We start from the raw sequence: 20,807 nt of genomic DNA on the forward strand, positions 1-20,807 counted from the left end.
GGGTTGACTTTTCTGGTTTGCACATTACTGCAATAAAGACCCTGCAATGGGAATCCACGGAATACATTTGTCAACAACACATAAATCTGAAGAGATTCCTGTTCACTGTGCTACAGATGTACCGGCTTTGCAGGGCTACATCTGGCAAAAGCTCCTTTCAAGCAGCAAGCAAACAGACAGGGCACTGCACAAACACAAGGCAGCAGGAACCAGCCACTATTTCAAACCAGAAACGCACTGAGGAGTCTGGAAGCATTCAAAGGGAACAAAAGACAATGTTGTTGCTATTATTTTCTGCCTATCATAGGACACACAACACACAGGAATGCCATAGCCAGACGAGGAGGAACCAACTTGTGTTCTGAGCCGGAGAGAGAGGGAAAACGTCCCCTTTGAGCATCAGAGGCTGCAACACGCCGACCCACGGCCCCTTCAGCGCGTGCCGCCCAGCTCCACCTCCGCTGCCCTCCCGTAGATCACGTGCCCGTAGGAACCAGACCCTTCCACAGGGATCCCCAAGCGCATGCTCTCTGTCAGGTGACGCCACTTAAAAGTGACATTTTATAAGATCTAAAGAAACCCTACATGTCACTCACTGGACCCTCAGTCCGGCCACATGCCATGGCTGGGGCTGCCCAACATTCGTGTGACACCTAGACTGCAACAAAACCGTTAGAAAAGATGGCTCAATGACATACAGTTCGTAGTTTTGATCTTCTGTCTCTTGCTGCACTGACAGCTCCTCCAAAGTTGCATCAATATCCAGCTGATTCGTCTCCAGCTGCCGCAGCAACGTCTCCCTCTGAAGAAAGGAAAACAAGCCGGGTCTGAGCAGGAAGGGTCACTGTAACAGATCCCTGCGCGCTCGCAGGGCGCCGCAAGATCTCGTGTCACCACTCTACCCACGGCAATGAATTAAACAGGAGCTTTGGGCCCTCTCACGGTGTTCAGTTTAAATACAGAAGCACAAAGGGAAGCTGAAGCAGTAGCAAAAGTACATTAATGCAGAAAGTCTGTGTGTAAGAAAGTCATTCGTTCTGCAAGCTATACTCCAGCATAGATCAATAATGTGTGATTTTCAGACAGAGCATCGCCAGTTGCATTTGCAGAACAGTATCAACTCCTGCGGAGAACAGCTGTGCAACCCATTCTTTCTGATTTTTTCCCTGTGCTAAAGAAGTCCCCCTGTAAGTAGGACCCAGCTGATGCAAAACCTCACAATAATTTGCTTTTTACTGCCAGGGTAGATGAGTGAGCACAACCTGTCGACTCAGTGAAATTTTAGCAGTCACTGCCCCTCTGCCTTCAGTTGCTGCCCCGCAGATGGGGGACAGACACTCCAGCCCATTTCAAATGTGCAATAAAGTGAGTTCGCTTCACTAATGTAACACAGGGTAGCTTAATTCAGTCCTTCCCTTTCCACATTTCCAACAGAATCCAAGCAAAAACCTCAGCTGAGGGGAAGCACTGGCTTAAAAGGCTGAAAATCAATTGCAAATGGTCATGGGGCGCTCCTCCGGATAGCCCGGATGGCAACAAGAAGGGATCAATAACCACCCGCGTTACGCTGAGACTGCACGGGCACGGCCAGCTCCAAAGGCTCGCCCACAGCGGATCCAGCACCAGCCTCCGCACCCGTCTGCCCGGCACTGCGGCAGCCCCGAGCCGCAGAGCTAACACAGCACCCGTTTCTGCAGAGACACGATTCAGGATCCCCAGGCCAAGACCAGAGCGGTCTGCGGCCACCGCCCCGCTCCACGGTAGAAATCCCTGCACCGGAGCCCCCTCCCCTCCGCTCGGACGTGGCCAGCTGTCACACAGCGGGGCACCGGCACCGGCCGGGCTCCCAGCACCGGCACCCCGCTTGCCTCCTGGGAAGGCTCTGAGCAAGGGACACGGGAGTCAGTGTACACACCCAATTCTGGAGTCAATAGTCACGATGTTCAGTGCCTGAAAGCATCAGTCCTCCTCTCCCGCTGCCTACGTACTAGACGGCCGAGGAAGCAGGGACAGCCGGCGCTGCGACAGGACGGATGACTCACGGCACTGCGCAGCGCCCGTTAAAGCGGGGCCCACCGGTGCCGCGGGCTGCCAAGCGGCACCGCCGCCCAGACAGGAGGAGACAGAGGAGAAACCCCAGGCTTCCTCCAAACGGCAAAGGTTTTTGCTTTTCTAACTGCCTTATCCTCAACCTACATTTAAGCTTTCTACTATGACAAATATTTTTGAAGTTTAGCATCAATAAGGGTGGTGAATTTTTAATTCCGTGTTCGACAACACATGTGCTTACTGCAGAAAGCGCCCACTAGAGTAAAAAGCACAAAAGGAAATCTACTACGTAATTCACCGAATAAAATCCCTACGGGAAGACAGACATTTGTATAAAGCGTTCAGTCTCTACCTGCATTATACTATTGACAATATAGTTTCATAGACATGACAACATTGGAGCTATCAAGAAAGTGTACAAATTTAAAAAGCAAGTAACTCATCTGCCTGATATAAAACACAGGGCGCTACGCTGCCCAGGGGAGCAGTCAGGGCACAGCCTGAGCCCTCCGCGGAGCAGGCTGATTTATATCAAATTCTACAAATTTATATCAAATTCAAAAACCAGCAAGCAAGGCTTAAGTCATTTTTATTTTGTATTATACGAGCGGGTGATTCATAGCGGTGGATAACATTGAAACATGTTAATTCACTGGAAGATGCAGTCTTTCTTGAAATTTAAGAGCTTCTATGATCATTTAAGCTAATTTACTGCTTCCAAGGCATTTAGAGTCTTCGTTTTTACCTTTGTCATTGTGTTAAGAGCTTGCAGTGATCCATATTTCATTTGCGAGGTAATTTTTATTCATCATATTCATAAGCTCTATGCAGATGGAAACTTGACTTCAATTAACATGTACACAAAGAATTATGAACTCGGTTAACTCAAATTCTCTTTCTTGTGGTATAGAGACAAGAGAGTTTCAGCAAAACATGCTATACATATTTAAACTTGCTACACTAAACAGAAGTACTAATCGAGATTTTCAAAGTAATTCTAGACTTTGGAATTCAAGAAATTCAAGATTTTCGAAGTAACGGATTTCATCCTTTTATGTTATTCATACAGTGTAAGCGAAGATGAGACCAAAAAGAGCAAGTTTGCTGCTTCTTTGTCCTCAGTTTCCTAAGATGAGTGAAATAAATGCTGAGCAAATCAGCTGCATGAACAGAGACAGAAGGGACACTGCTCTCCAATGCCTACCTTAGGCACTTATATGATGGCTTTTATTAAATAAGTGGTTTGCCTTCCCTCATGCTTTGGCAGTAAGACACATACCAGCGTTGTATTTATTTCAATTTTCACAATTACAGTAAATTAAGAACTTAGATTTACTTAAGAGAAAGTTGCATTCAATTTTGTAAAAATTCACCACTAATAACGGACTTCCAAATACTTAAAAAATAAATTCTGTTTTACCATGCTGGTATTAAAATATTAAAGAAACAGCTTATTTTTAGCAGTGACCCAAAAGAAGGGAATAAATCAGAGCAATGCTTTGGCTGAATGCCACTTGCAAGTGCTTCCTGGCCATTTCAGCTGTCTGCAGAATTCTGTCTCCTTCCAGCGCAGCATCCGATGGCCCGCTTGACCTGATCCCATTTGCACATTATGTGGGCCACCAGCAATACCTACAGCTAAACGGCATTCTCAGGTTCGACACTCCTCCCCCTGGAAAGGAACCGATAAATAATTGAAGAGCCCGGGCTGCTAGAGGGAACGTGCTCTATGCCGGGGGTATGAATTTCAGCCACCGCTTTCTTCATGCAAGATGCACGAACGTAAGCCGAACGCAGGAACGCGCAACTTCAACCCAAGGCACTGAGCACCAGCTCCGCTAAAGGACAGGGTGGAATCTCACGTGCAGCGAACAGCTCTTCCCCTCGAGAGCTGCGGGAGGCTAGGCTGAGGAACGCCGAGAAGCCTCAGAGGTCGACTGAGACCGATCAAATCGTAGGTGCATTTAATACCTGGTAGCATTCCTCTCCCTTAACCCCGCTTTGCACCAAAGAACCAGGGAAACGACTCCTTTCTGGAGCCTGTTACTGGCAAGTCTCTCGGAAGGTATAAGCAGAACCTTTAGGAATTAAGTCTAGCTGTGATTTTCCTATAAATGTTAACATCGTGCTGCGCTGGGGGTTAGTCAGGCGCCGCGGGGCCAGCCCTGGCTCCCCGTGCGCTCAAAGCCAAGACTCCCAGCGGGTCTCCAGGAGCAGCAAAACGCCCAGAGCCACCCAGCAGCAGCTCCGGCGGAGCAGCACGAAGCTCTTCCGTGGCGCAAATGCAAACAGCACTGGAAAAAACTAAGTGCAGCACATCTTGGCTGAAGTTTGGCATCAAGTAAAGCCCCAAAGCCTGGGGAAAGCAACCAAAAGCCTCCAAATTTGCAGTGTCGCCTGCCTTGGCACAGAATGGCAAGGCCAGGGATCTCTCGCACACCAGAGGGAAATGAAACAAGCCATCTCCACGTTGGACCCTACGCTGTGATTTTTTTCAGAATGCACAGAAAAGCCCCCGTCCGCAATCCCTGTATGAGCACAGAACTGCAGGAATCCGTTTTGGCATTGCTGTTTTAAAGGAAAAGCCAGGCAGCTATGGTCTGATCACTGCCTCTTTGAATGACGGGCATAGGACAACCTCAACGGCCACCTCCTGTGTCGAGGTATGAGGAACAGAGCAAACATCTTTACAAGCACGGTTTACATGTGCCCACCCAACTCTCCTCTTGCACGTTTTGGGAATTAAACTGTAATGAGAAGTCTTTTCAGGTTTGTTTCTGCAGTGTTGAATTATTTAATTACACTACATGAAAAACACGGGATTTGGGAGTCTCATTATGTGGCACCTGCATCTTTTGGACTAGCCCCAGGGCTACCCCGAGCCCACTACACAGGAGAGTAAACGTGGGCTGGTCACCACATCGCCCTCACCTCTCCTAAGCAACTGTCACTGGACTCTCCAAACAGCTAAAGGTTATAACAGATTTATTTTTTCTATTTCCCTGAAGACCAAGACTTGTCCAAGAAGTTCTCTGGCTTTGGGGCCAATTACCTAAGTGTCCTAATTGCTTTCAGTCTCGAATTAATAGATCATGTTTACTTATACACAGCACATTTAAATGAAAGGTCCCCTAAGACTCACATCCTAAAGCTGCTTCCAAGCAAACCCGACACTACGAGTGCTTCGGTATTTCCCGCTTGTAACTATAGCTCGGAAAACGATCGCACATCCTGATTATTAACAGTATCATTAACAGCAGCTTTCAGAAACAAATCTGGCAGGAAGGCTCTGCTAATATCCTTGTCTCTTGTCAACATCTCTTTGAGGAAAAAAAGGGGAGATCTACAAAACCGACAAAAGTAACCAGGGAACTAATTATTCTGCATGGTTTCCACAAGACATCACTTTACCATAGGAGCCAAGGTTATAAAACCAAACATTTAATCAACCATTTAACCGTGCTGGTAGACTTCAATCTTCTCCACTGAGCAGCAAGTTGGGTTTATATCTCCGATTTCTACAACTTCCTCCACAAAAATTTATTGTTTGGCTTGTTTCACTGGGTTTTTATACATTCAATTTTCTTATCCTGGTTCTTTCCGCTCTGCAGCCTGAGGACATGGTAACATCCACTAATATATCCGAGCTTCTTCTGAACTAGCATTTCCGTGGGGATTATTCGTATAAAAATACACACAGACATTTCAATTATTGGTGAAAGAAAATCGAGATCAACCGCCTGGTTTTTTCCATCCAAAAGAACAATGATACAACATCATATGTACCCCCAAAAAGCGTATGATGCTGATCCCAAAGGACTCGGTGTGATCACCCCAAAAGGTCCTCTTCTAACGGACCACAGCTGAGAATTCCACCCTTTCACGCCCATTCAGCCTTTGCCTTTCCGCTCAGTCCGCCCAAGAAGCCTCAATTATGAAGGAAATACGAGACCTGGATCTATGGGCATGGGATCCAAGCAGATCAGTTACCGCTAGGGCAAAGACCTTCAGCAAACAGTTGTCCCTGAGCTGGTCGGTTCAGGACCAAATCTCTTCTCATCTGAGTTTGAATGGAACAGAATTTAAGTACAAAGTTTAACAAATGTGCGTACGTGACATTTTTGACTTGGTACCTACACCACTGGATGCAGTTGCCTTGCCAGTGTTATTCATCGCCTTGGAGCCTTTCTCCAGAAGTGTTTGCGAACGCAGCAGAGAAGAGTCCTCTCGCAAGCAGAGACGTGTTTAAGGCACAGGCACTGAGGTACTCATACAATTTTGTTAACAACTCTTATGAAACCAAGAATCTACTCCGGATCCTTTGACAACAAAAGAAACCCCAAATACCAAACTCCCGCTTGAGAGAGAGAGAGAGAGAAAGCGAAATCTGTCCCGGCCACCCGGCACACCAGGGAAATACCCTCTGTCTTACCTGCAGCTGCAAGAAGGGGATGTTGAAGAACTTGTGCAGGTACTTGAGGCCAAAGCTGTTCTTCATGGAAGACTCAGCATAGCGAAAATAGGAGGAGCCGGGAGGCCTACCAGATAGGTAGAGAGAAGAAAACTGTGAGAAGGACGAGGACTGCAGACCCACAGAAGAGGCGCTTGCTGAACTACGTACCACCACCAACCCTCATTTACAAGCCAGCCCCTCAATCCCCAATGCAGGCTAGCAGGTCATTCTGCCAGGGACTCGTTATTTTGTTTACAGACAAAATTCACACTTTGTTCCTCCTGAAGGGGGGCAGAATGCGGCCGTTGTTGTGTTGCAGTGTCATGGGGCTGCCAGACTAAGAAATACTATGCCAAGATACTGGGCCACTGGTTTACTAAACGGGGGGTTTTACAGCTGTACAAGCTCTTCATTTCTCAATGAAGGTTTTGTTTTAAAATCACAAACAGACCTACATTAAGTCACAAGCATCAGCAGTGGGCATTAAACTCAGCTAAGTCATGTATAGAGATGAACTTGTAAAGAAATCATTGCATTATGGAATCAAGCCTTAAAACGGATACCATTTCTGTGTGCCTGACACAGGCAGAAACAAAGAAAGAGACCAGGAAAATGAACAAATGCCTTAAAAACATAGGGCCACACAAAAAGGTACAATGTATCGTATCCTGAACAACAAATATTATTTTATACTAAATAGCAGGGAGCCTCAGATCTCTGCATAAGGGAAAATTTTGCCTGGCTGGCAAGGGAGGTGTACGACTTGGCTGTGCCCACTAAATGCTGCGTGGGGATGCTCTCAGAGGAAGAGCAAGGAAGGCAGCTGCACCAGCTGGCTCTCTTATAGCAGAATTATTTGGAGTAGAGAACAGTTGTGCTGCAGGGAGAGGATTCTTTCACAAGACAAGGACTATCCAGAAAGAAGATGACTTCTTGGGAAAAGCACTTCTGAAAGGCACATGCTGGCAGGCACTCGCTGTTTCCACGAATATAGCTAACAATCTGCCTGGCACAGGCTCCTAGCTCAAAGGAAAAAGAGCCCATCGTGTAAACCGGAGCTGCTGTACGAGACACTCGGAGCTACGAAAGCCCGAAAGCTAGGCACAGGGTACTGGGATGAAGGCGATGTACACCTTAAACACGGCAGCAATACAGACATCCGCGGCTGATGACGGAGGGTAGCCGAGGTCTGCTCCCCTGCCTGGTGACCGTGGTGCCACCTTACCTGTTCAGGTTGTCGATGAGGTCCCGCACGTCGCCAGGCAGAATGACCCGGTGCTCCCCCATGTCTCGGTAATTCCCAAGCACGCACACTGGAACGTGGGTCGGCACTTTAGGAAGCTCCCTCAGAATATAGTTAAATGTCCTGCACCACAGGAGAGAGAGAGAGACAGGCAGGTGAGTGGGAAGCATCATTCTGTGAGCAGTTTCATGCACAAATCACAGAAAAAAAAAAAAAACAACCAAAGTAAGAAATTTTTTTCCAAAATCCTTCTGAGACTGCGGCTTCTTTGCCCCACTCAGACAAATACATTCACTGTAAATATGTTTGTATCATTCTTTATTCGAAAACAACTTGACGAGTTCAATAATCCACTTCCACCAGCAACCGCGCATCTCCTACAGCAATATTTCCCTCAGTCGTACAAAACTGTGTGGGGTCAGCAGAAGAAAAGGATTCCCTCCCTTCAGCCGTCAACAGGCTCGCTGACCCATCCCAAGCCTGTAAAACACAAGCTTAAACATAAAGCAGGAACTCTCTCCACCTCCTTTTTCCAGTCTGGCTTCCATATGTGTCTCACCCTCTTCAGCAGATGCGCAAAATGAACAGTTCATTATTTCTGTACATGAATGCAGCCTAGGGCTTCTAAATAATCCTTACTAATACCGGTCTTCCTGGGAATTTCTCACTAGCATTCCCCTTTCCCTCGTGCTCTGTAGAGCACGGGTTTGTAACATGCCCAGCAGACTTTGCACCTGTGCTAGCACTAATTATCACGCCTCAGACAGCAGTATATCGGAAACTGCAGTACACAAGCCCACAGGGAGACAGCTTGTTTGAAACAAGCCCAGGAGAGGGCTTTAAAAAGACATGTCAGAAGATAAAGCTATTATTTTAAGGGATACAAGCTTGCTTTGACTCATTAGGCTGGTTATCAGCTCCAGAGTCCATCTGGGAGTCAAGAGGTCTAGAAGTCATTTGTTTTCACTAAACGAGTGAGAATCCCGTGGTGCATGCACTGAAGGTGTCTTACCACTGCTTGGTGATGTCAAACATCATCACTACGCCATTGCAGTTCTTATAGACATCCAGGAACTCTGCATCCAGAGCCATTTCTGACTCTGCCTGAGGAAATAAAGGCAAATGAAGCAGTAAATACCTCGATTCAACTTCAGGCTTGTACAGAACACAACTGGTACAGTGCTGAACAGGCAAACTTTCCAAAGCGACAGCCGCTGTAAGCAGTATCCATGGATTTCACGTCATCATCATTTAAGCAAGACACCTGGTGGTTCACAGCCTCCATTGCCCACAGGAGCAGGATGCGAAGCACCTGATGGCCTCTGACAAAAACGTCTGACAGCAAATGCTAAAAACCACCCCCCCCCCCTTTCCCCTGCGCCCCCAGACCCTGCATCAACAAGATAACTCCATATAAGCTACAGGATGGAGGACAGAGGACACAGCTCCCATACCGTCTCTTTGCCGACCCAAATATTGACTGTACTTCTAATGCTTCTGGTGCATGAGGCCAGGACGCAGTTCCTACTGAGGTTCTCCCATGCAGGGTTGAAAATATTTCTCAGTACCCGATTTTTCACCATTTGGACTCTGCATGCTGCACAGTACAGTACTGGTCACAAGTCAGCCTCCAGGGCTCCTCTTCCAATTTGGTGCCTATGGAACAATTCTCACTCATTTCCCAGAAGTGGAAAATGTGCCCACGTTTACAAAGTGAGAAGCAGCTGTGATATCTGTTCTCATGGAGGCTTTGTCCCACAGGAGAATATTTTTAAAGAAAATTCCCCTGATCTGACGGCGCAGATTGAGTGCCCTGGTGAAGCAGGTGACTCTGCACTGCCCTGACCCATCCCCAGAACCGGGTGCTCAGCTCTCTGCGTATCAGCGGCGCTGCCTTTCCCATCAATTGCAACAAAGCGGTTATTGAGCGAGTACCAGAACACCGCCTGTGCACTGAGCCCCGAAGGGCACTGGCACATGAACGGGAGCAATAAAGCTCTTTAAGAGCTGCAGCAGAGATCGTGGGATCAAGGGCCTTTAAACTGAATTCTTCCTGAGGATTAAATCGTAATTCTTTTGAAAGAGATGCCATGGGAGTCCACTGGCAACCGAAACGTGGTTTGGGAAACGTGGTAGCACGGTCTCCCGTACAGCACTTTGTTCCACAGCAGGAGGTCCAAAGGAGACACATTTGTGCAAGAGCCTCGAGGAAGCCACTCTGTTTACTGTTATGTGCTAGGTAGCACTTCTGTTGCCCCTTCCTCTTCTCTATTTCCAAGGGTGTTAAAAGATAATTGTTAGCCCAGTTTTAAGGAGCAGCCAGGGAGCATGGCATCAAGTGACTTCTTCAGGTCTCACAAGAAGGCCGTTACAAAAGACCTTCCTGCCGCTGACGAAGCGCAGACAGGTACAAAGCCGCCCAGTAAACATCCAGGGCGCAGGCATTCCCAAAAGACAGAATGAAAAACAGTAGGAATGTTGTGGCGAGGGCATGAGCAAGGATAAAATGCACAGGCCAAACTGTGAAGAGCTTCAGGGATCACATTGCCCTCATCCGCCTGCCAGGCCGGCCTTAAAGCAGGAGCAAACACAGAACTTACTCTCCCCGGAGCAAAGGTGGACTAGAGGCCTCCCGCTGAGAGGCAGACATCTGCATTCAAGGGGACTCACCTCCTGAGGGTCATTTTCCAGTTTCAAACCATCTCCTCGTTTTTTGCATTTTCCTTAAAAAGAATTGTAAAAAGAAAAAAAAAAAGCATTACACTGGGCAGAGAACTGCAGGAGGGGTCTGGGCAGGACCACAGCATTTTGAACATGACCTTAAAGCAGATCCAACTCCTACTATAAGCATGGGGAATGAGGAGGGGTGGGACAGGCATGCCTTGCTGAAGAATACCAGCTACCCTGTTCGAGAATACCAGCTAGTCTAATTCAAAGATGAATAGGAAGGAAGCCTGGGGTAGCTTACACCATGCTTTTCACAGCATAAAGTCATGACGACTGAATAATACAGGGTTTGGTGCACTCCCTGACCACAAAGGGAAGCTGCTTTGTTGCACTTTTTGTTGCATTAGTGTTGAAGAAGCAGAAGATCGCGGGGCTGCACGGCACAGCCACATACGCAGCCTTCCTGAGAGACGCCGTGGCGTTGCTGTGCCACGTCACTGACCTGAGGCGAGCAGGCTTGTAAAGAAACGTGACCTCAGAGCCCACTGGGTGCTCTGGGCTGACGTGCGGCCACAAAAAAGGGGTGGCAGGAGACTGTGAGAACTTAACAGCCAAAAGACAGACAGAACGTATACAAAGGGAAATCCAAGCAAAATCTAGAAATAAACCGTGGTGAGGGGGGTGTGGAGAAGTAGAGGAGAGAGAGCCTACGCGTGCGTGAAAGGCCAGAGCCAGAGGGTCGGGTCTGGCCATCGCCAGCAAAGGTGCAGAAGAGAAATCCTCTGGAGGCACCATCCCCAGCCACGCTCGACAGACACGCACACGAAAACAAGCCAGAGGACAGGTAAAACTGATTAAGCTCACGGGAAAGTGCAAGAGGCAACAGCCTGAACACTTGGAGAAGACACTAGAAAACCACTACAGAGACCTGCCCTGCAGTCCCACAGCCACAATCCCAGCTGGAGGAATCTACAGGTTTCTCTCCAACTTGTCTGCTAAAATTACAGCCCTTATACTTAAAGGCCAGACCACCTGAGACTTCTCCCTTTTCTTACAGCTTCAATAAGCACTGGATAAGTTCACAAACTGACATTTTAAAGCACCACTGGCATTTGACTCAGCATCCCCAGAAAAGGAGTTGGTGTTTCTAAACCTCAGGCTTCCCGAAAACTTTGCCTTAACATCAGTTACACTGTAATTGTGTTTCCAAACCTTAAAGCCTGCAACCACAGCAGACGGAGAAGACGACAGCACGGATCTGTACCTACATTAGCAGAGTGGCAATCAGCTAACCTGATTTTCTGGTGTAGACACTCGGCACTAAGGATTGCCAGGAGTCTCGGTACGTAAGAGCGAAGACATCTTCTTCCATCTGCTGCCAAAGAAGTTTAGTGTGGACATAGCATGAAAAAATCTGTCCTCACCCCCCAGGTGTTGTTTAAAGTCTATCTGTGTACAGCAGTTTCCAGAGTTTTATCAAATGATGAGCACTGCACAAGGAATAACCCTGCAAGACCTGGAGTTACGTTTTACAGATACCAAATATCTTCCAGATGTTACTGACAGCAATTAAGAACTGTACTTCTGAATTAACTCTGTTCCGTATTTTCCTAGGCTAAATAATGACGCGTTAACTAAATTATAATGGCAGAGACTTGGAATTCCTTCTCATAATTTCTAGAAATTCCCTGTGTCACTGACAAGAGAACGCGTTGGCAGCTCGGATGCACCCGCCAAAAAAAAAATCCCGTTGACTCTTTCAAAGCCTCTGCAGCACGGGGGACCAGGAGGGCTTCCACCAGCCACCCAACTCCGCTGGTTAACACGGAGCCCCTGCTGTAAAATACACGGTTCTGCCAGACGCCGCATGTGAAACCAAGCGTCTCATTCTTTTCGCAGGCAGGTCAAGGATAAATAGTTATGAAATACAGAGTTATTAACGAAGGTTTTAACGCTGCAGGATACAGCAGGAGACTCCAGTCCCTGCATCCTGGCAGGGTGCTTCTGTGCATCACCGCACAGTGTTTGCGCCCCTCGTGCCTTACTGTCGGCATCTGAACGTAGCAGAAATATTAATCCTGATCCTTCCCCATTCATGCGATGTGTTTCTCTGGAGGATCCAAGTATGGGCTCTGGTTTTTTCCAGCACAGCTGAAGGTGTGGGATGTCTAGGACATGCATGCCTTTTCCCACTTCCATTAAATTCATTTCAAGTCAGCGGCGTTTGTGTGGCTCCTCTGAATGTCGGAACATCACTATTTCTGCAGTGACTGCTAAATTATGCTTGGCATGACCTGAATATCTAGGTATTGAAACAGAAGCCCAAGCAACCACAGACACTCTTCACAGGTCCTCTCGTCCTGAGCAATCAAGGTGTCTTTCTAACCCGGACACATTTACAGCCAATGCTTTGAGACCAAATATAAGACTCACATGCCTCTCCCTGCTTATGGCTTTATGAGTGCATCAAGAGGAATGAGTAATATTCTTACATGATGCTCATCGCTGCTGCAAAGGAGGTCATCTACAAAGGAGTAACAGAGCTGAAAAGCGCATGTGTGTACATATTCATGCACAGCGTCTATTTTTGGAACCAAAACTGCAGGATGAGCCCGATAAAGACAAGATGTATGTAGCGAAAAGATGCAATTCAGCCTGTAAATGCAAGTGCACCATGGAGATCGTGGCGTTACGTGAATGAGGTCCTGTGTTTAAGGTTGCACTGATGTGTAATCTAGGAGCCTCAATGGGAAAGCAAGGGTCTTCATGTTGCGACTGCTCAGCTTCTCTACCTGGAACCATGACTGCTCCTTATTTACAGGCATAACAGCAACACCGAAACCAAATAACCTTGCAGCGGTGCCCCGAAGCCTCCAGAACAGTTCCTACTGAACCCCAGAAACTGGATTGGTGGCCAGCACCTGAGAGCCTCTGCACCCCTGTGTACCACCAGTTTTGTGGCAGGACAGCAAGGATTCAGTACAGCTTGCCAGCAAATGCTGTCCACAGGGCGAGGGAGATGCTTCTGTTCACCATCCAAAAAGACACGTCTAGAATATTTGCATCCCCGGTGATATCTAACTTATGACATCTGAAAATAACAGAAATATTAATTCCAATCTTTCTTCCTTCTTGCAGCACACCTCTGGGAGGGAGAGGGGCGAAGGGGCAGGGAGAGGAAAGGAATCTCCAATACGAGGGAAAGAGTTGATGCTATTTTGGGGGCAACAGAAAAAAAAAAAATTATTTGATCCCTTCAGTTAGTGTATGGGAAAAGATGCAGGAACCAAACTAGCAGAAGTTACAAGACAGATCAGAACTGTTCTTGAGTCACCTGCATTCAAGCAGCTTCTCTGCATTCAGGCTCTGTTACAGCTTTATGACCTGCAGTCGTTACACAACTTGCTGCAAAGCCAGAAAGATGAGTCAGGACCGTGACTTCTGCCGAGAGATATCTTTCCTACGTTCTACCAGTTCCAAGGGCAGCAAAGGAGACGGTATTTACTACACACACCGCACACAATGCAATACAATCCATAGCTGGGGGCAAGCTCTACTTGTTAAGATTTTAACAAATGGCATCATTACACTAATGACCCCCGCTCTCTAAGCAGGCCCAAGGAGACCAGGGCGGGCTGCGGGGAGGTCCATACTCCAGTGAGTCTGCGTATTAAAAACAAGAAACCCCAAAAAGTCAAGAAAAAGGGAAGAGGAGCAGTACAGTACAGCGGCCGCCATTTCCCCCCGCTTCAGCGCACTAACCAACCTCACGGGTTTTAAACTTTCACGACAGATCTCCCCACGCTTTCAAATTAATATGCTAACCAAACGACAGGAAGGCACCAGCCAGGCAGGGCAGGCAGGGCTGCCTCCTCATTCCTAACCGTCTGGAGGGAAAAACCAAAGCGCGCTGCCGAACTAACAAGGACGGGGAGGCACGCTGCTGGCAAGCACGAGGAGAAACATCGCTTACTAAAACCACGTTGAACTTCAGTGCAAAAACGTACATGAGGTTTTTCAGGGTGCAACTTATGGAGTTTCCCCAAATTCTCCTGTGCACGTTCACACCGAGCCATGAAGAAGGGCAGCACTGCGTAGCGGAGAAGAGGCTGAAGCTGCTTTACAAGGCTAAAGTTGAAAACTGCAGTTTACCGATGCATCTTTTAGAGAGTCTAGCTACATCCCCACATCAGGTTTTCAATACATTTTCAAACATCTTAAATTAAACAGAGGTCTCAATTTTCTCTAACAAGGAACAATTCTTCCAAAATGCGGAAACACTGGCAAAAAAATTTAGCCTGGAAAACAACATATGTTGAAAGGCATGTTCACAACATGTATTTTCTGGCAGGTTCAAATCCAGCCTGATAAACGCAGCGTTCTGCACAGCTCTCAATGTGCACGTTAGCCGGGATCTGGTAGGCAAGGGAAAAAAGGAGGATCAGGTCTTGTCAGCACTATGCTGCAGCAGCAGTGGAGACGTCACTACTAAAAGCCTACAGTCTAAATTAGTGTCGCTCTCACCAAAAGCATCACGCAGGAGGATTTTTTGTCCTAAGCATACAGAAGGAAGAACAAAAATGTCATAACATTAAGATGAAAGTTGGATATGAGCAAGCTCTTAATGGTTACTTTGCACATTTTCTTAACGTTGTACTTATCAAGAATCCGCGCCGCTACGGCAATAGGAAAGGACTTGATTTTGTTACATGGTGATGATCTGAATTTGTACGCTGCGTTGATTAAGTACATTTGATTACATAAAAATACATAGCTGTGGTCCCTGAGTAGGGATCTTAACAGAATGAGTTTTATTTTGAAAGAATATGAAGTGGAGAGAAGAGTCCCTTGAGATTTCTAACACATGCTCCACTGGCAGAAATGAAAGCAGTATCAGAAGAGCTGTTATCAACATCTGCACGTATCAAATCCGATCTGTTTTGCCAAAAAAAAAAAATGACAAGTCTCTAGTTGAGAAGAAGACTCTGCTCAGAGAAGCTATTCACAGAAATAAATGCTGGAACCGCATGATTCCCAAATTAACTGTCTGTCTATTCATCCCAAAGTTGCAAGGCAGCGAGAAAACAGATGTTTTGCTCAGATTCCAGCCCTGCACATGTTATCCCAGGATCTGAAAGCCAAACTGCAATCAGACTGACTTCAGCAGTAACTCTGACCTAAGTAAGGTTTTGTCTACACTGTGAAAACTGGGGCTTAAAAGAATAAAGAGATAAAGCGCCCAGGATTTTCATTTAAAGTTACTGGCTCAAGTTTAACCTAAAGGCTCCATTATGCACCTGAACTAGAGCTGCTATCTTTAATTACCTTTTTTACTATTTTAAATACAATTTAGCTAACCTGAAAAATTACATTTCTCCCTTTCCCTGTTGTACTTATCTTCTTATTTTTCAGTGTTAACGCATGTCTAAGTTGCACTGGCAGAGCTTAGTGCCCCTCAGACGCAGTTCTGCTGAGGACCGCGTGCCAGCGCAGACTGTAGCTCGGGCTGCAGGAAAGGTAGCAGCAGCCAAACCATAAAAGTTTAAGTTTCAGTAACTGTGGTCAACAGATCTGACCGACAGAAACACACAAACAAGGAGCGCAACCCACAGAGCAAGAGATGCTCACCTGCAGAGCTGCTTTCCTGACCGTACTCGCACTTTAAACCAGGAGCCTGGCTGCTACAAAACGCCTCTTAAAAGCCAAACGATATCTGCATGTGGGGCAACAGAACGGGCTGTTAAGATTCGTATCTGAGCCCCAACCCCTTCTAGCAACAGATTCCACTGCATCCAGATTTGCGCTGCATCCAGATTGGGTCTTCACATATGTTTTTGGGGTTTGTTTTTATTTTTTATGAAATTGAACTTTACACTCTGACAGAAATTGAAACTAGTGGAAAATGTATTTGTACATCATAATACTTTCCTTGGCTAAGCATTTAGAAAAGATTTTGGATGACATATATTGCATTTTTTGTCCTAAGTGAATTTAAGTAATTGGCTTCTCTTTTATCCTTCCCTCCTGCATACATTATTCACTGCAGATAACATTTTATCAATTTAACAATAGCATTTCTTTACAAAAACAGCTTGGCAAGACCTTTTATAAACAGAACAAAGAACTCGGTAGCTGTCTAAACATATATAACACTATAAAGGGGAGAAGATGAAGTTTTTAATAAAGTTCAGAGAATCTGAACACACTAAGCAGCAGGCTATTTCATCTGTCACGGAGCACATGAAACAACTGCTTCTGAATACTGGGTTTGATCTCAAGTTGGGATTCCAATTAATGGGCTCTAGCATAGCAGACTCCGCTCTCCTTTCCATATTTTTTCAGGAGGTAACATCCATGCACGTGAAAAAAAACAAGTACAGGTGTTTTTCTAGAGTAGAAGTAAGCAGGTATTTCTGAATTCCATGTAAGCTTTTAATTAAAATTGAGAGAGCAAAATGAATCTCCAGTAGAAAGGAAGTTTTAAATCTTACCTTTGTCAACTACATCCCAGACTTCAACTTTCACAATATCGTCAGTGGCTAAAAGCACAATAAGAACACAAAGTGTTAGAAGAGGGTTTCAATAAAATGACCACCGCTCAACGCTCACCACCGAGCGCCTAACCCAAAGGCAACGTGGTCAAAGTAGGAGACGAATGCCAAAAGAAAAGTAATTGAGTTACAAGAAAACCCAAACACAACAAGAAGGCGGCCTGCTGTTGAAGGCCCCACTTGTACACCAAAACTGTGCCAGCTGAAGAACTTCTGAAAGACTTCCAGTCACGTAAGCGATAGCTAGATTTCCTTGATGTTTTATGTCAGATTTGAAGCATGTGATAAATATTTTGTGTAGATTCTTTTCATAACATACACAGGTTTCCATATTCTTTCAAAAAAGATACAATTTTAATTTGGAGAATAAAGTCTGGTCTACAAGCAAGGCATACAACTGAAAAAAAAAGGAATACGCACATTTAAGGAAGATCAACCTTACTAATAGCATCTTTGTGTAAACATGACAAACAGTGCAGACAGTCCTGCGGCTACAGAAATCCATTCTCTCTGCAAATTTCAAGTTGCATTTTGTGAAAAATAAGATACTACTAGCAATTTTGCCTCTTAACAAGCTGCAGCATCAGTAAATTATAAGCAGCAACGTATATTTAAGTTGCTAAAATCTGGAGCAGGACAAGAAAAATTCTAACTACAGAGACACCACTGCTGGTACGTTCTTAAAAAAGCTCAGCTTTCAGATGGCACGAGGGATGGGCAGCTTTGGTTCGACGTTTCTACTGAATACAAATAAGCAGTTCGATCTTCGCGAAGTTGTTCCATGAAACAGTTGCTTTTTGGAAATGCTACAGGCTACAAAGCAAAAGCTTGTACTTGGAGCAGCTCTGAACATAAAGCAATGGAAGAGGAGGATAATGGCTCAGAGTAGAAAATAATCTCATAGGATGGCATGAGGATTTAGCTGAGCATCGTTGTCAAGCCAGGAAACATTTCCTCTACAGAATTCACTGTTGGCTTAACTTAAATGTTTCAAAATATTGTAAAGACAGATTATGAATAAAGGAAAACTTTGAGCCTCTGCTTCTGGAGAAAGATCCTTTTTTACATTCATGCATGAAGCAAAATCAGCCTCTGTTTTTCCTCATAGCAACTCCCGCTCATCTCCCCCTTTGCCAGCAGGGCAGTGGGGCACAGCCAAACGGGAGACTTGCCCAGGCTCGGCCCAGTGCGTCACAGGCTCAGGTGGGACCGAAAACCCGACAGGCGTACAGCAGCCTGCAGTCCTAAAGCCTCTGCACAAACCGTAACACTCCCCAAATTAACGCTGTCCCTGAATTTATTTCTACAGACCATCGAGCCAGGTACGGCTAAAGTCCAACCACTCCCCATTGCTCACTCGCCTGGCACCCAGCTGCTCACACCCAGGCACTGGGGCGGCGGGTGCTCTCCCGGGGACACGGGCTGCTCCAGTCCACGGTCCATTCAGGGTGCGCCGCGACCCTGCGGGTGCTGGGACACGGACCAGCTACTGGAGCTCTGCCCCCAGATTCATACCCTGCGGCTGGGATTGGCGGTGCTGCTGCCCTCCCTGAGGGACAAGGGGACGGACAGACCAGCGAAGTCAATCCCGGCGCCTTTCAACAGTCGAGACTTTCTGCAGAAGGACAGGAGACGTTTTGCCTTCTCAGACGGCAAACTTTGCAGGGGCACAGGCAGAGTCCAGAAGGCTGCTTGTCCTTTCCAGCAGCGCCACATGAAGCAGCACATAAGCATTAGCAAGGGGCTTCCGCGGAGAAGCTGGAACCCCACTTCAGAGAAGTAAGCCCTTGGGCTGACCCGCAGTGCTCTCCTAGGAGGTGACCTGGTACCTAGCGCTGGGACTTTGCTCCCGAGATCTCCATCTCCTCACCCTAACACCAAATGCACCCTCTGTTAAGATTTGTCCTCCTGCTGAGTAATTCCTGCAGCACTGACATCCTGCTGAGCAGCGGCGCTCCCAGAGAGCCGAGGAGCGGAACCATTTGACCCAGAAAGACCTGCTCTACACCCATCTATCTGAGGCAAAGAAACTGCACGAGATCCACGAAAACCATTTTTCCACGTGGGTTTTTTTCCTGTTAGCACCAGTGCTCCTGCTAGCTCATACCAGTAAGTTCTTCCCGTTCATCACCAGCGTCGTTCCTGATTATGCTGAACACACAAGAGGATAATTACTTTAGTGCTGCTGTGTTGGCTTTGGTATGACTCATACACAGCAGCATTTCACCTTACCGGCTTTGGAAGGCATGGCGCAGCAAAAAGAGTGCCAATTCGTCCTTTTAACTCTATAACTTGGATTAGCATAAACCATGGATCAAACCACGCAAAAAATCTCTGCTCAGTTGCTATTTGGCTACGTACTCTGTAGCCAGTGGCACGCTAAGACATCGCTTTCCCAGAAAACGGTGGAGAGGTGTGAGAGACTCCAATTGCAAGAAAACTCATTTAAAAATAAGAATCATTGCTTTATGGGTGGGTTCGTCACCAGGAATTCAGAGGCCCTCAGACACATTCACTCTCATGCAATTGCGTGATCCTATGCTTGGGATCACAAATCCCACAGAGCAGAGCAGCTCTGCCATCCCTCATACCCATCCATAAGCCATTTAAAGTATCGGAACAAAAGTATTCGCCCATCTTTATTTCAGACTCCCTTTCTGAGACTGCCAAACCGAGAATAAAATTGGTGACTAGCATAATCTAAAAAAGCGTACATTAGGGTCAGGAATGGTAACTCCTTACTTGGACACAAAAATTACAAATATCCATTCCAGAGACAATTGGCACAGAAAAGTGATTTTGTTCATTCTGAGTAGGAAGAAATAACTCAAATTCCTCTACCGTCATTAATTCCTCCAGTATAAAATTTCTGAAGATATGACAAGGTGGTATGTTCCACATCTAAAATGCAAATCTTCTACTACCGGGCAACGTAAGAATCCTTCAATATTTGACAGCGATTTAATTAGCATTTGTAAATATTTGCTGCCAGCTACCTCGTAACGTTTATTCAAGGTAGCTTGAGAGCATGATCACAGGAAAAACAAACTTTATTTTTCCTCTACAGATTAACTCAGCCAACAGGGCGGCAATTACATCTGAGCCAATTTCTCAGAGTACTCGCATCACCCATCTTGGATGGAAAGTTTTCACAGCAGGGAAGATACCTTACAATGTTTTTTAAAAAGGGGGGTATTTTTTAAAACAAGTTTTAAGAAGGTCAACGGAGAATTTCCTACACTGCTGGAAATTATTACTAAGAAAATAACACATTGTTTTACAACGTAAAAGAAACACAGATGGAAAGCACAGTTTCACGTACAGCCTTCCGGATATTTAGACTAGCTTGGCAACACTTCACCTTGAGGAAAATCCATCACCGTATGTACACATCGCTGTCAACTCTAACCAGCAAGCTCCGCAGAAACATATCACACAAATGTTAGAACTAAGCACCAGAAATAACCAATACACCTGTGGTTACCAACGTGCAGCAAACGCCAGCCTCGCGTGTAGCTGTTTTCTGCCCCAGGGCTGCATCCATGTTGAAAAAGCCAGTGCCTAAGCTTCAGCTCCGTAAAAGAACATAACAGTCCCTAAAATATGCAGAAACACTCAAGATGACTGGATCTTTCTACACGGGGAGCAGTCTCCAAACACCTTTTCGCATGGAATCAAAAACCTGTATATATGCATTTTGTATACCTGTTTTGTATACCTGTTCAGGTATACAGAAACAATTAGGCATGAATAAGCCTCGTAGAAATCAAATGCCAGACTCACAAGTGCTGTTGGTAAATACAGCCTGGATTACCCACGCTGATTAGAGGAAACTGAACTCTGA

General features: G+C 46.2%; 1 protein-coding gene across 2 annotated transcripts in view; it reads right to left on the reverse strand.

The window, feature by feature from the left end:
- Window positions 1-20,807, reverse strand: part of RABL6 (RAB, member RAS oncogene family like 6) — a 57,903-nt gene that overhangs the window by 27,196 nt on the left and 9,900 nt on the right. For both annotated transcript variants that reach the window (XM_087753269.1, XM_087753270.1), the window contains exons 3-8: window positions 16,904-16,951; window positions 10,416-10,468; window positions 8,758-8,849; window positions 7,728-7,868; window positions 6,482-6,587; window positions 699-802 (exon numbers count right to left, since the gene is read on the reverse strand). In XM_087753269.1, coding sequence (XP_087609395.1) covers window positions 699-802; window positions 6,482-6,587; window positions 7,728-7,868; window positions 8,758-8,849; window positions 10,416-10,468; window positions 16,904-16,951 — 544 coding nt within the window. The remainder of the gene's footprint in view (window positions 1-698; window positions 803-6,481; window positions 6,588-7,727; window positions 7,869-8,757; window positions 8,850-10,415; window positions 10,469-16,903; window positions 16,952-20,807) is intronic.

The sequence above is a fragment of the Nipponia nippon genome, unplaced genomic scaffold, assembly GCF_047370975.1.
Source record: "Nipponia nippon isolate SJK-2023a ecotype South Korea unplaced genomic scaffold, ASM4737097v1 scaffold_16, whole genome shotgun sequence".
NCBI classification, from domain to species: Eukaryota; Metazoa; Chordata; class Aves; order Pelecaniformes; family Threskiornithidae; genus Nipponia; species Nipponia nippon.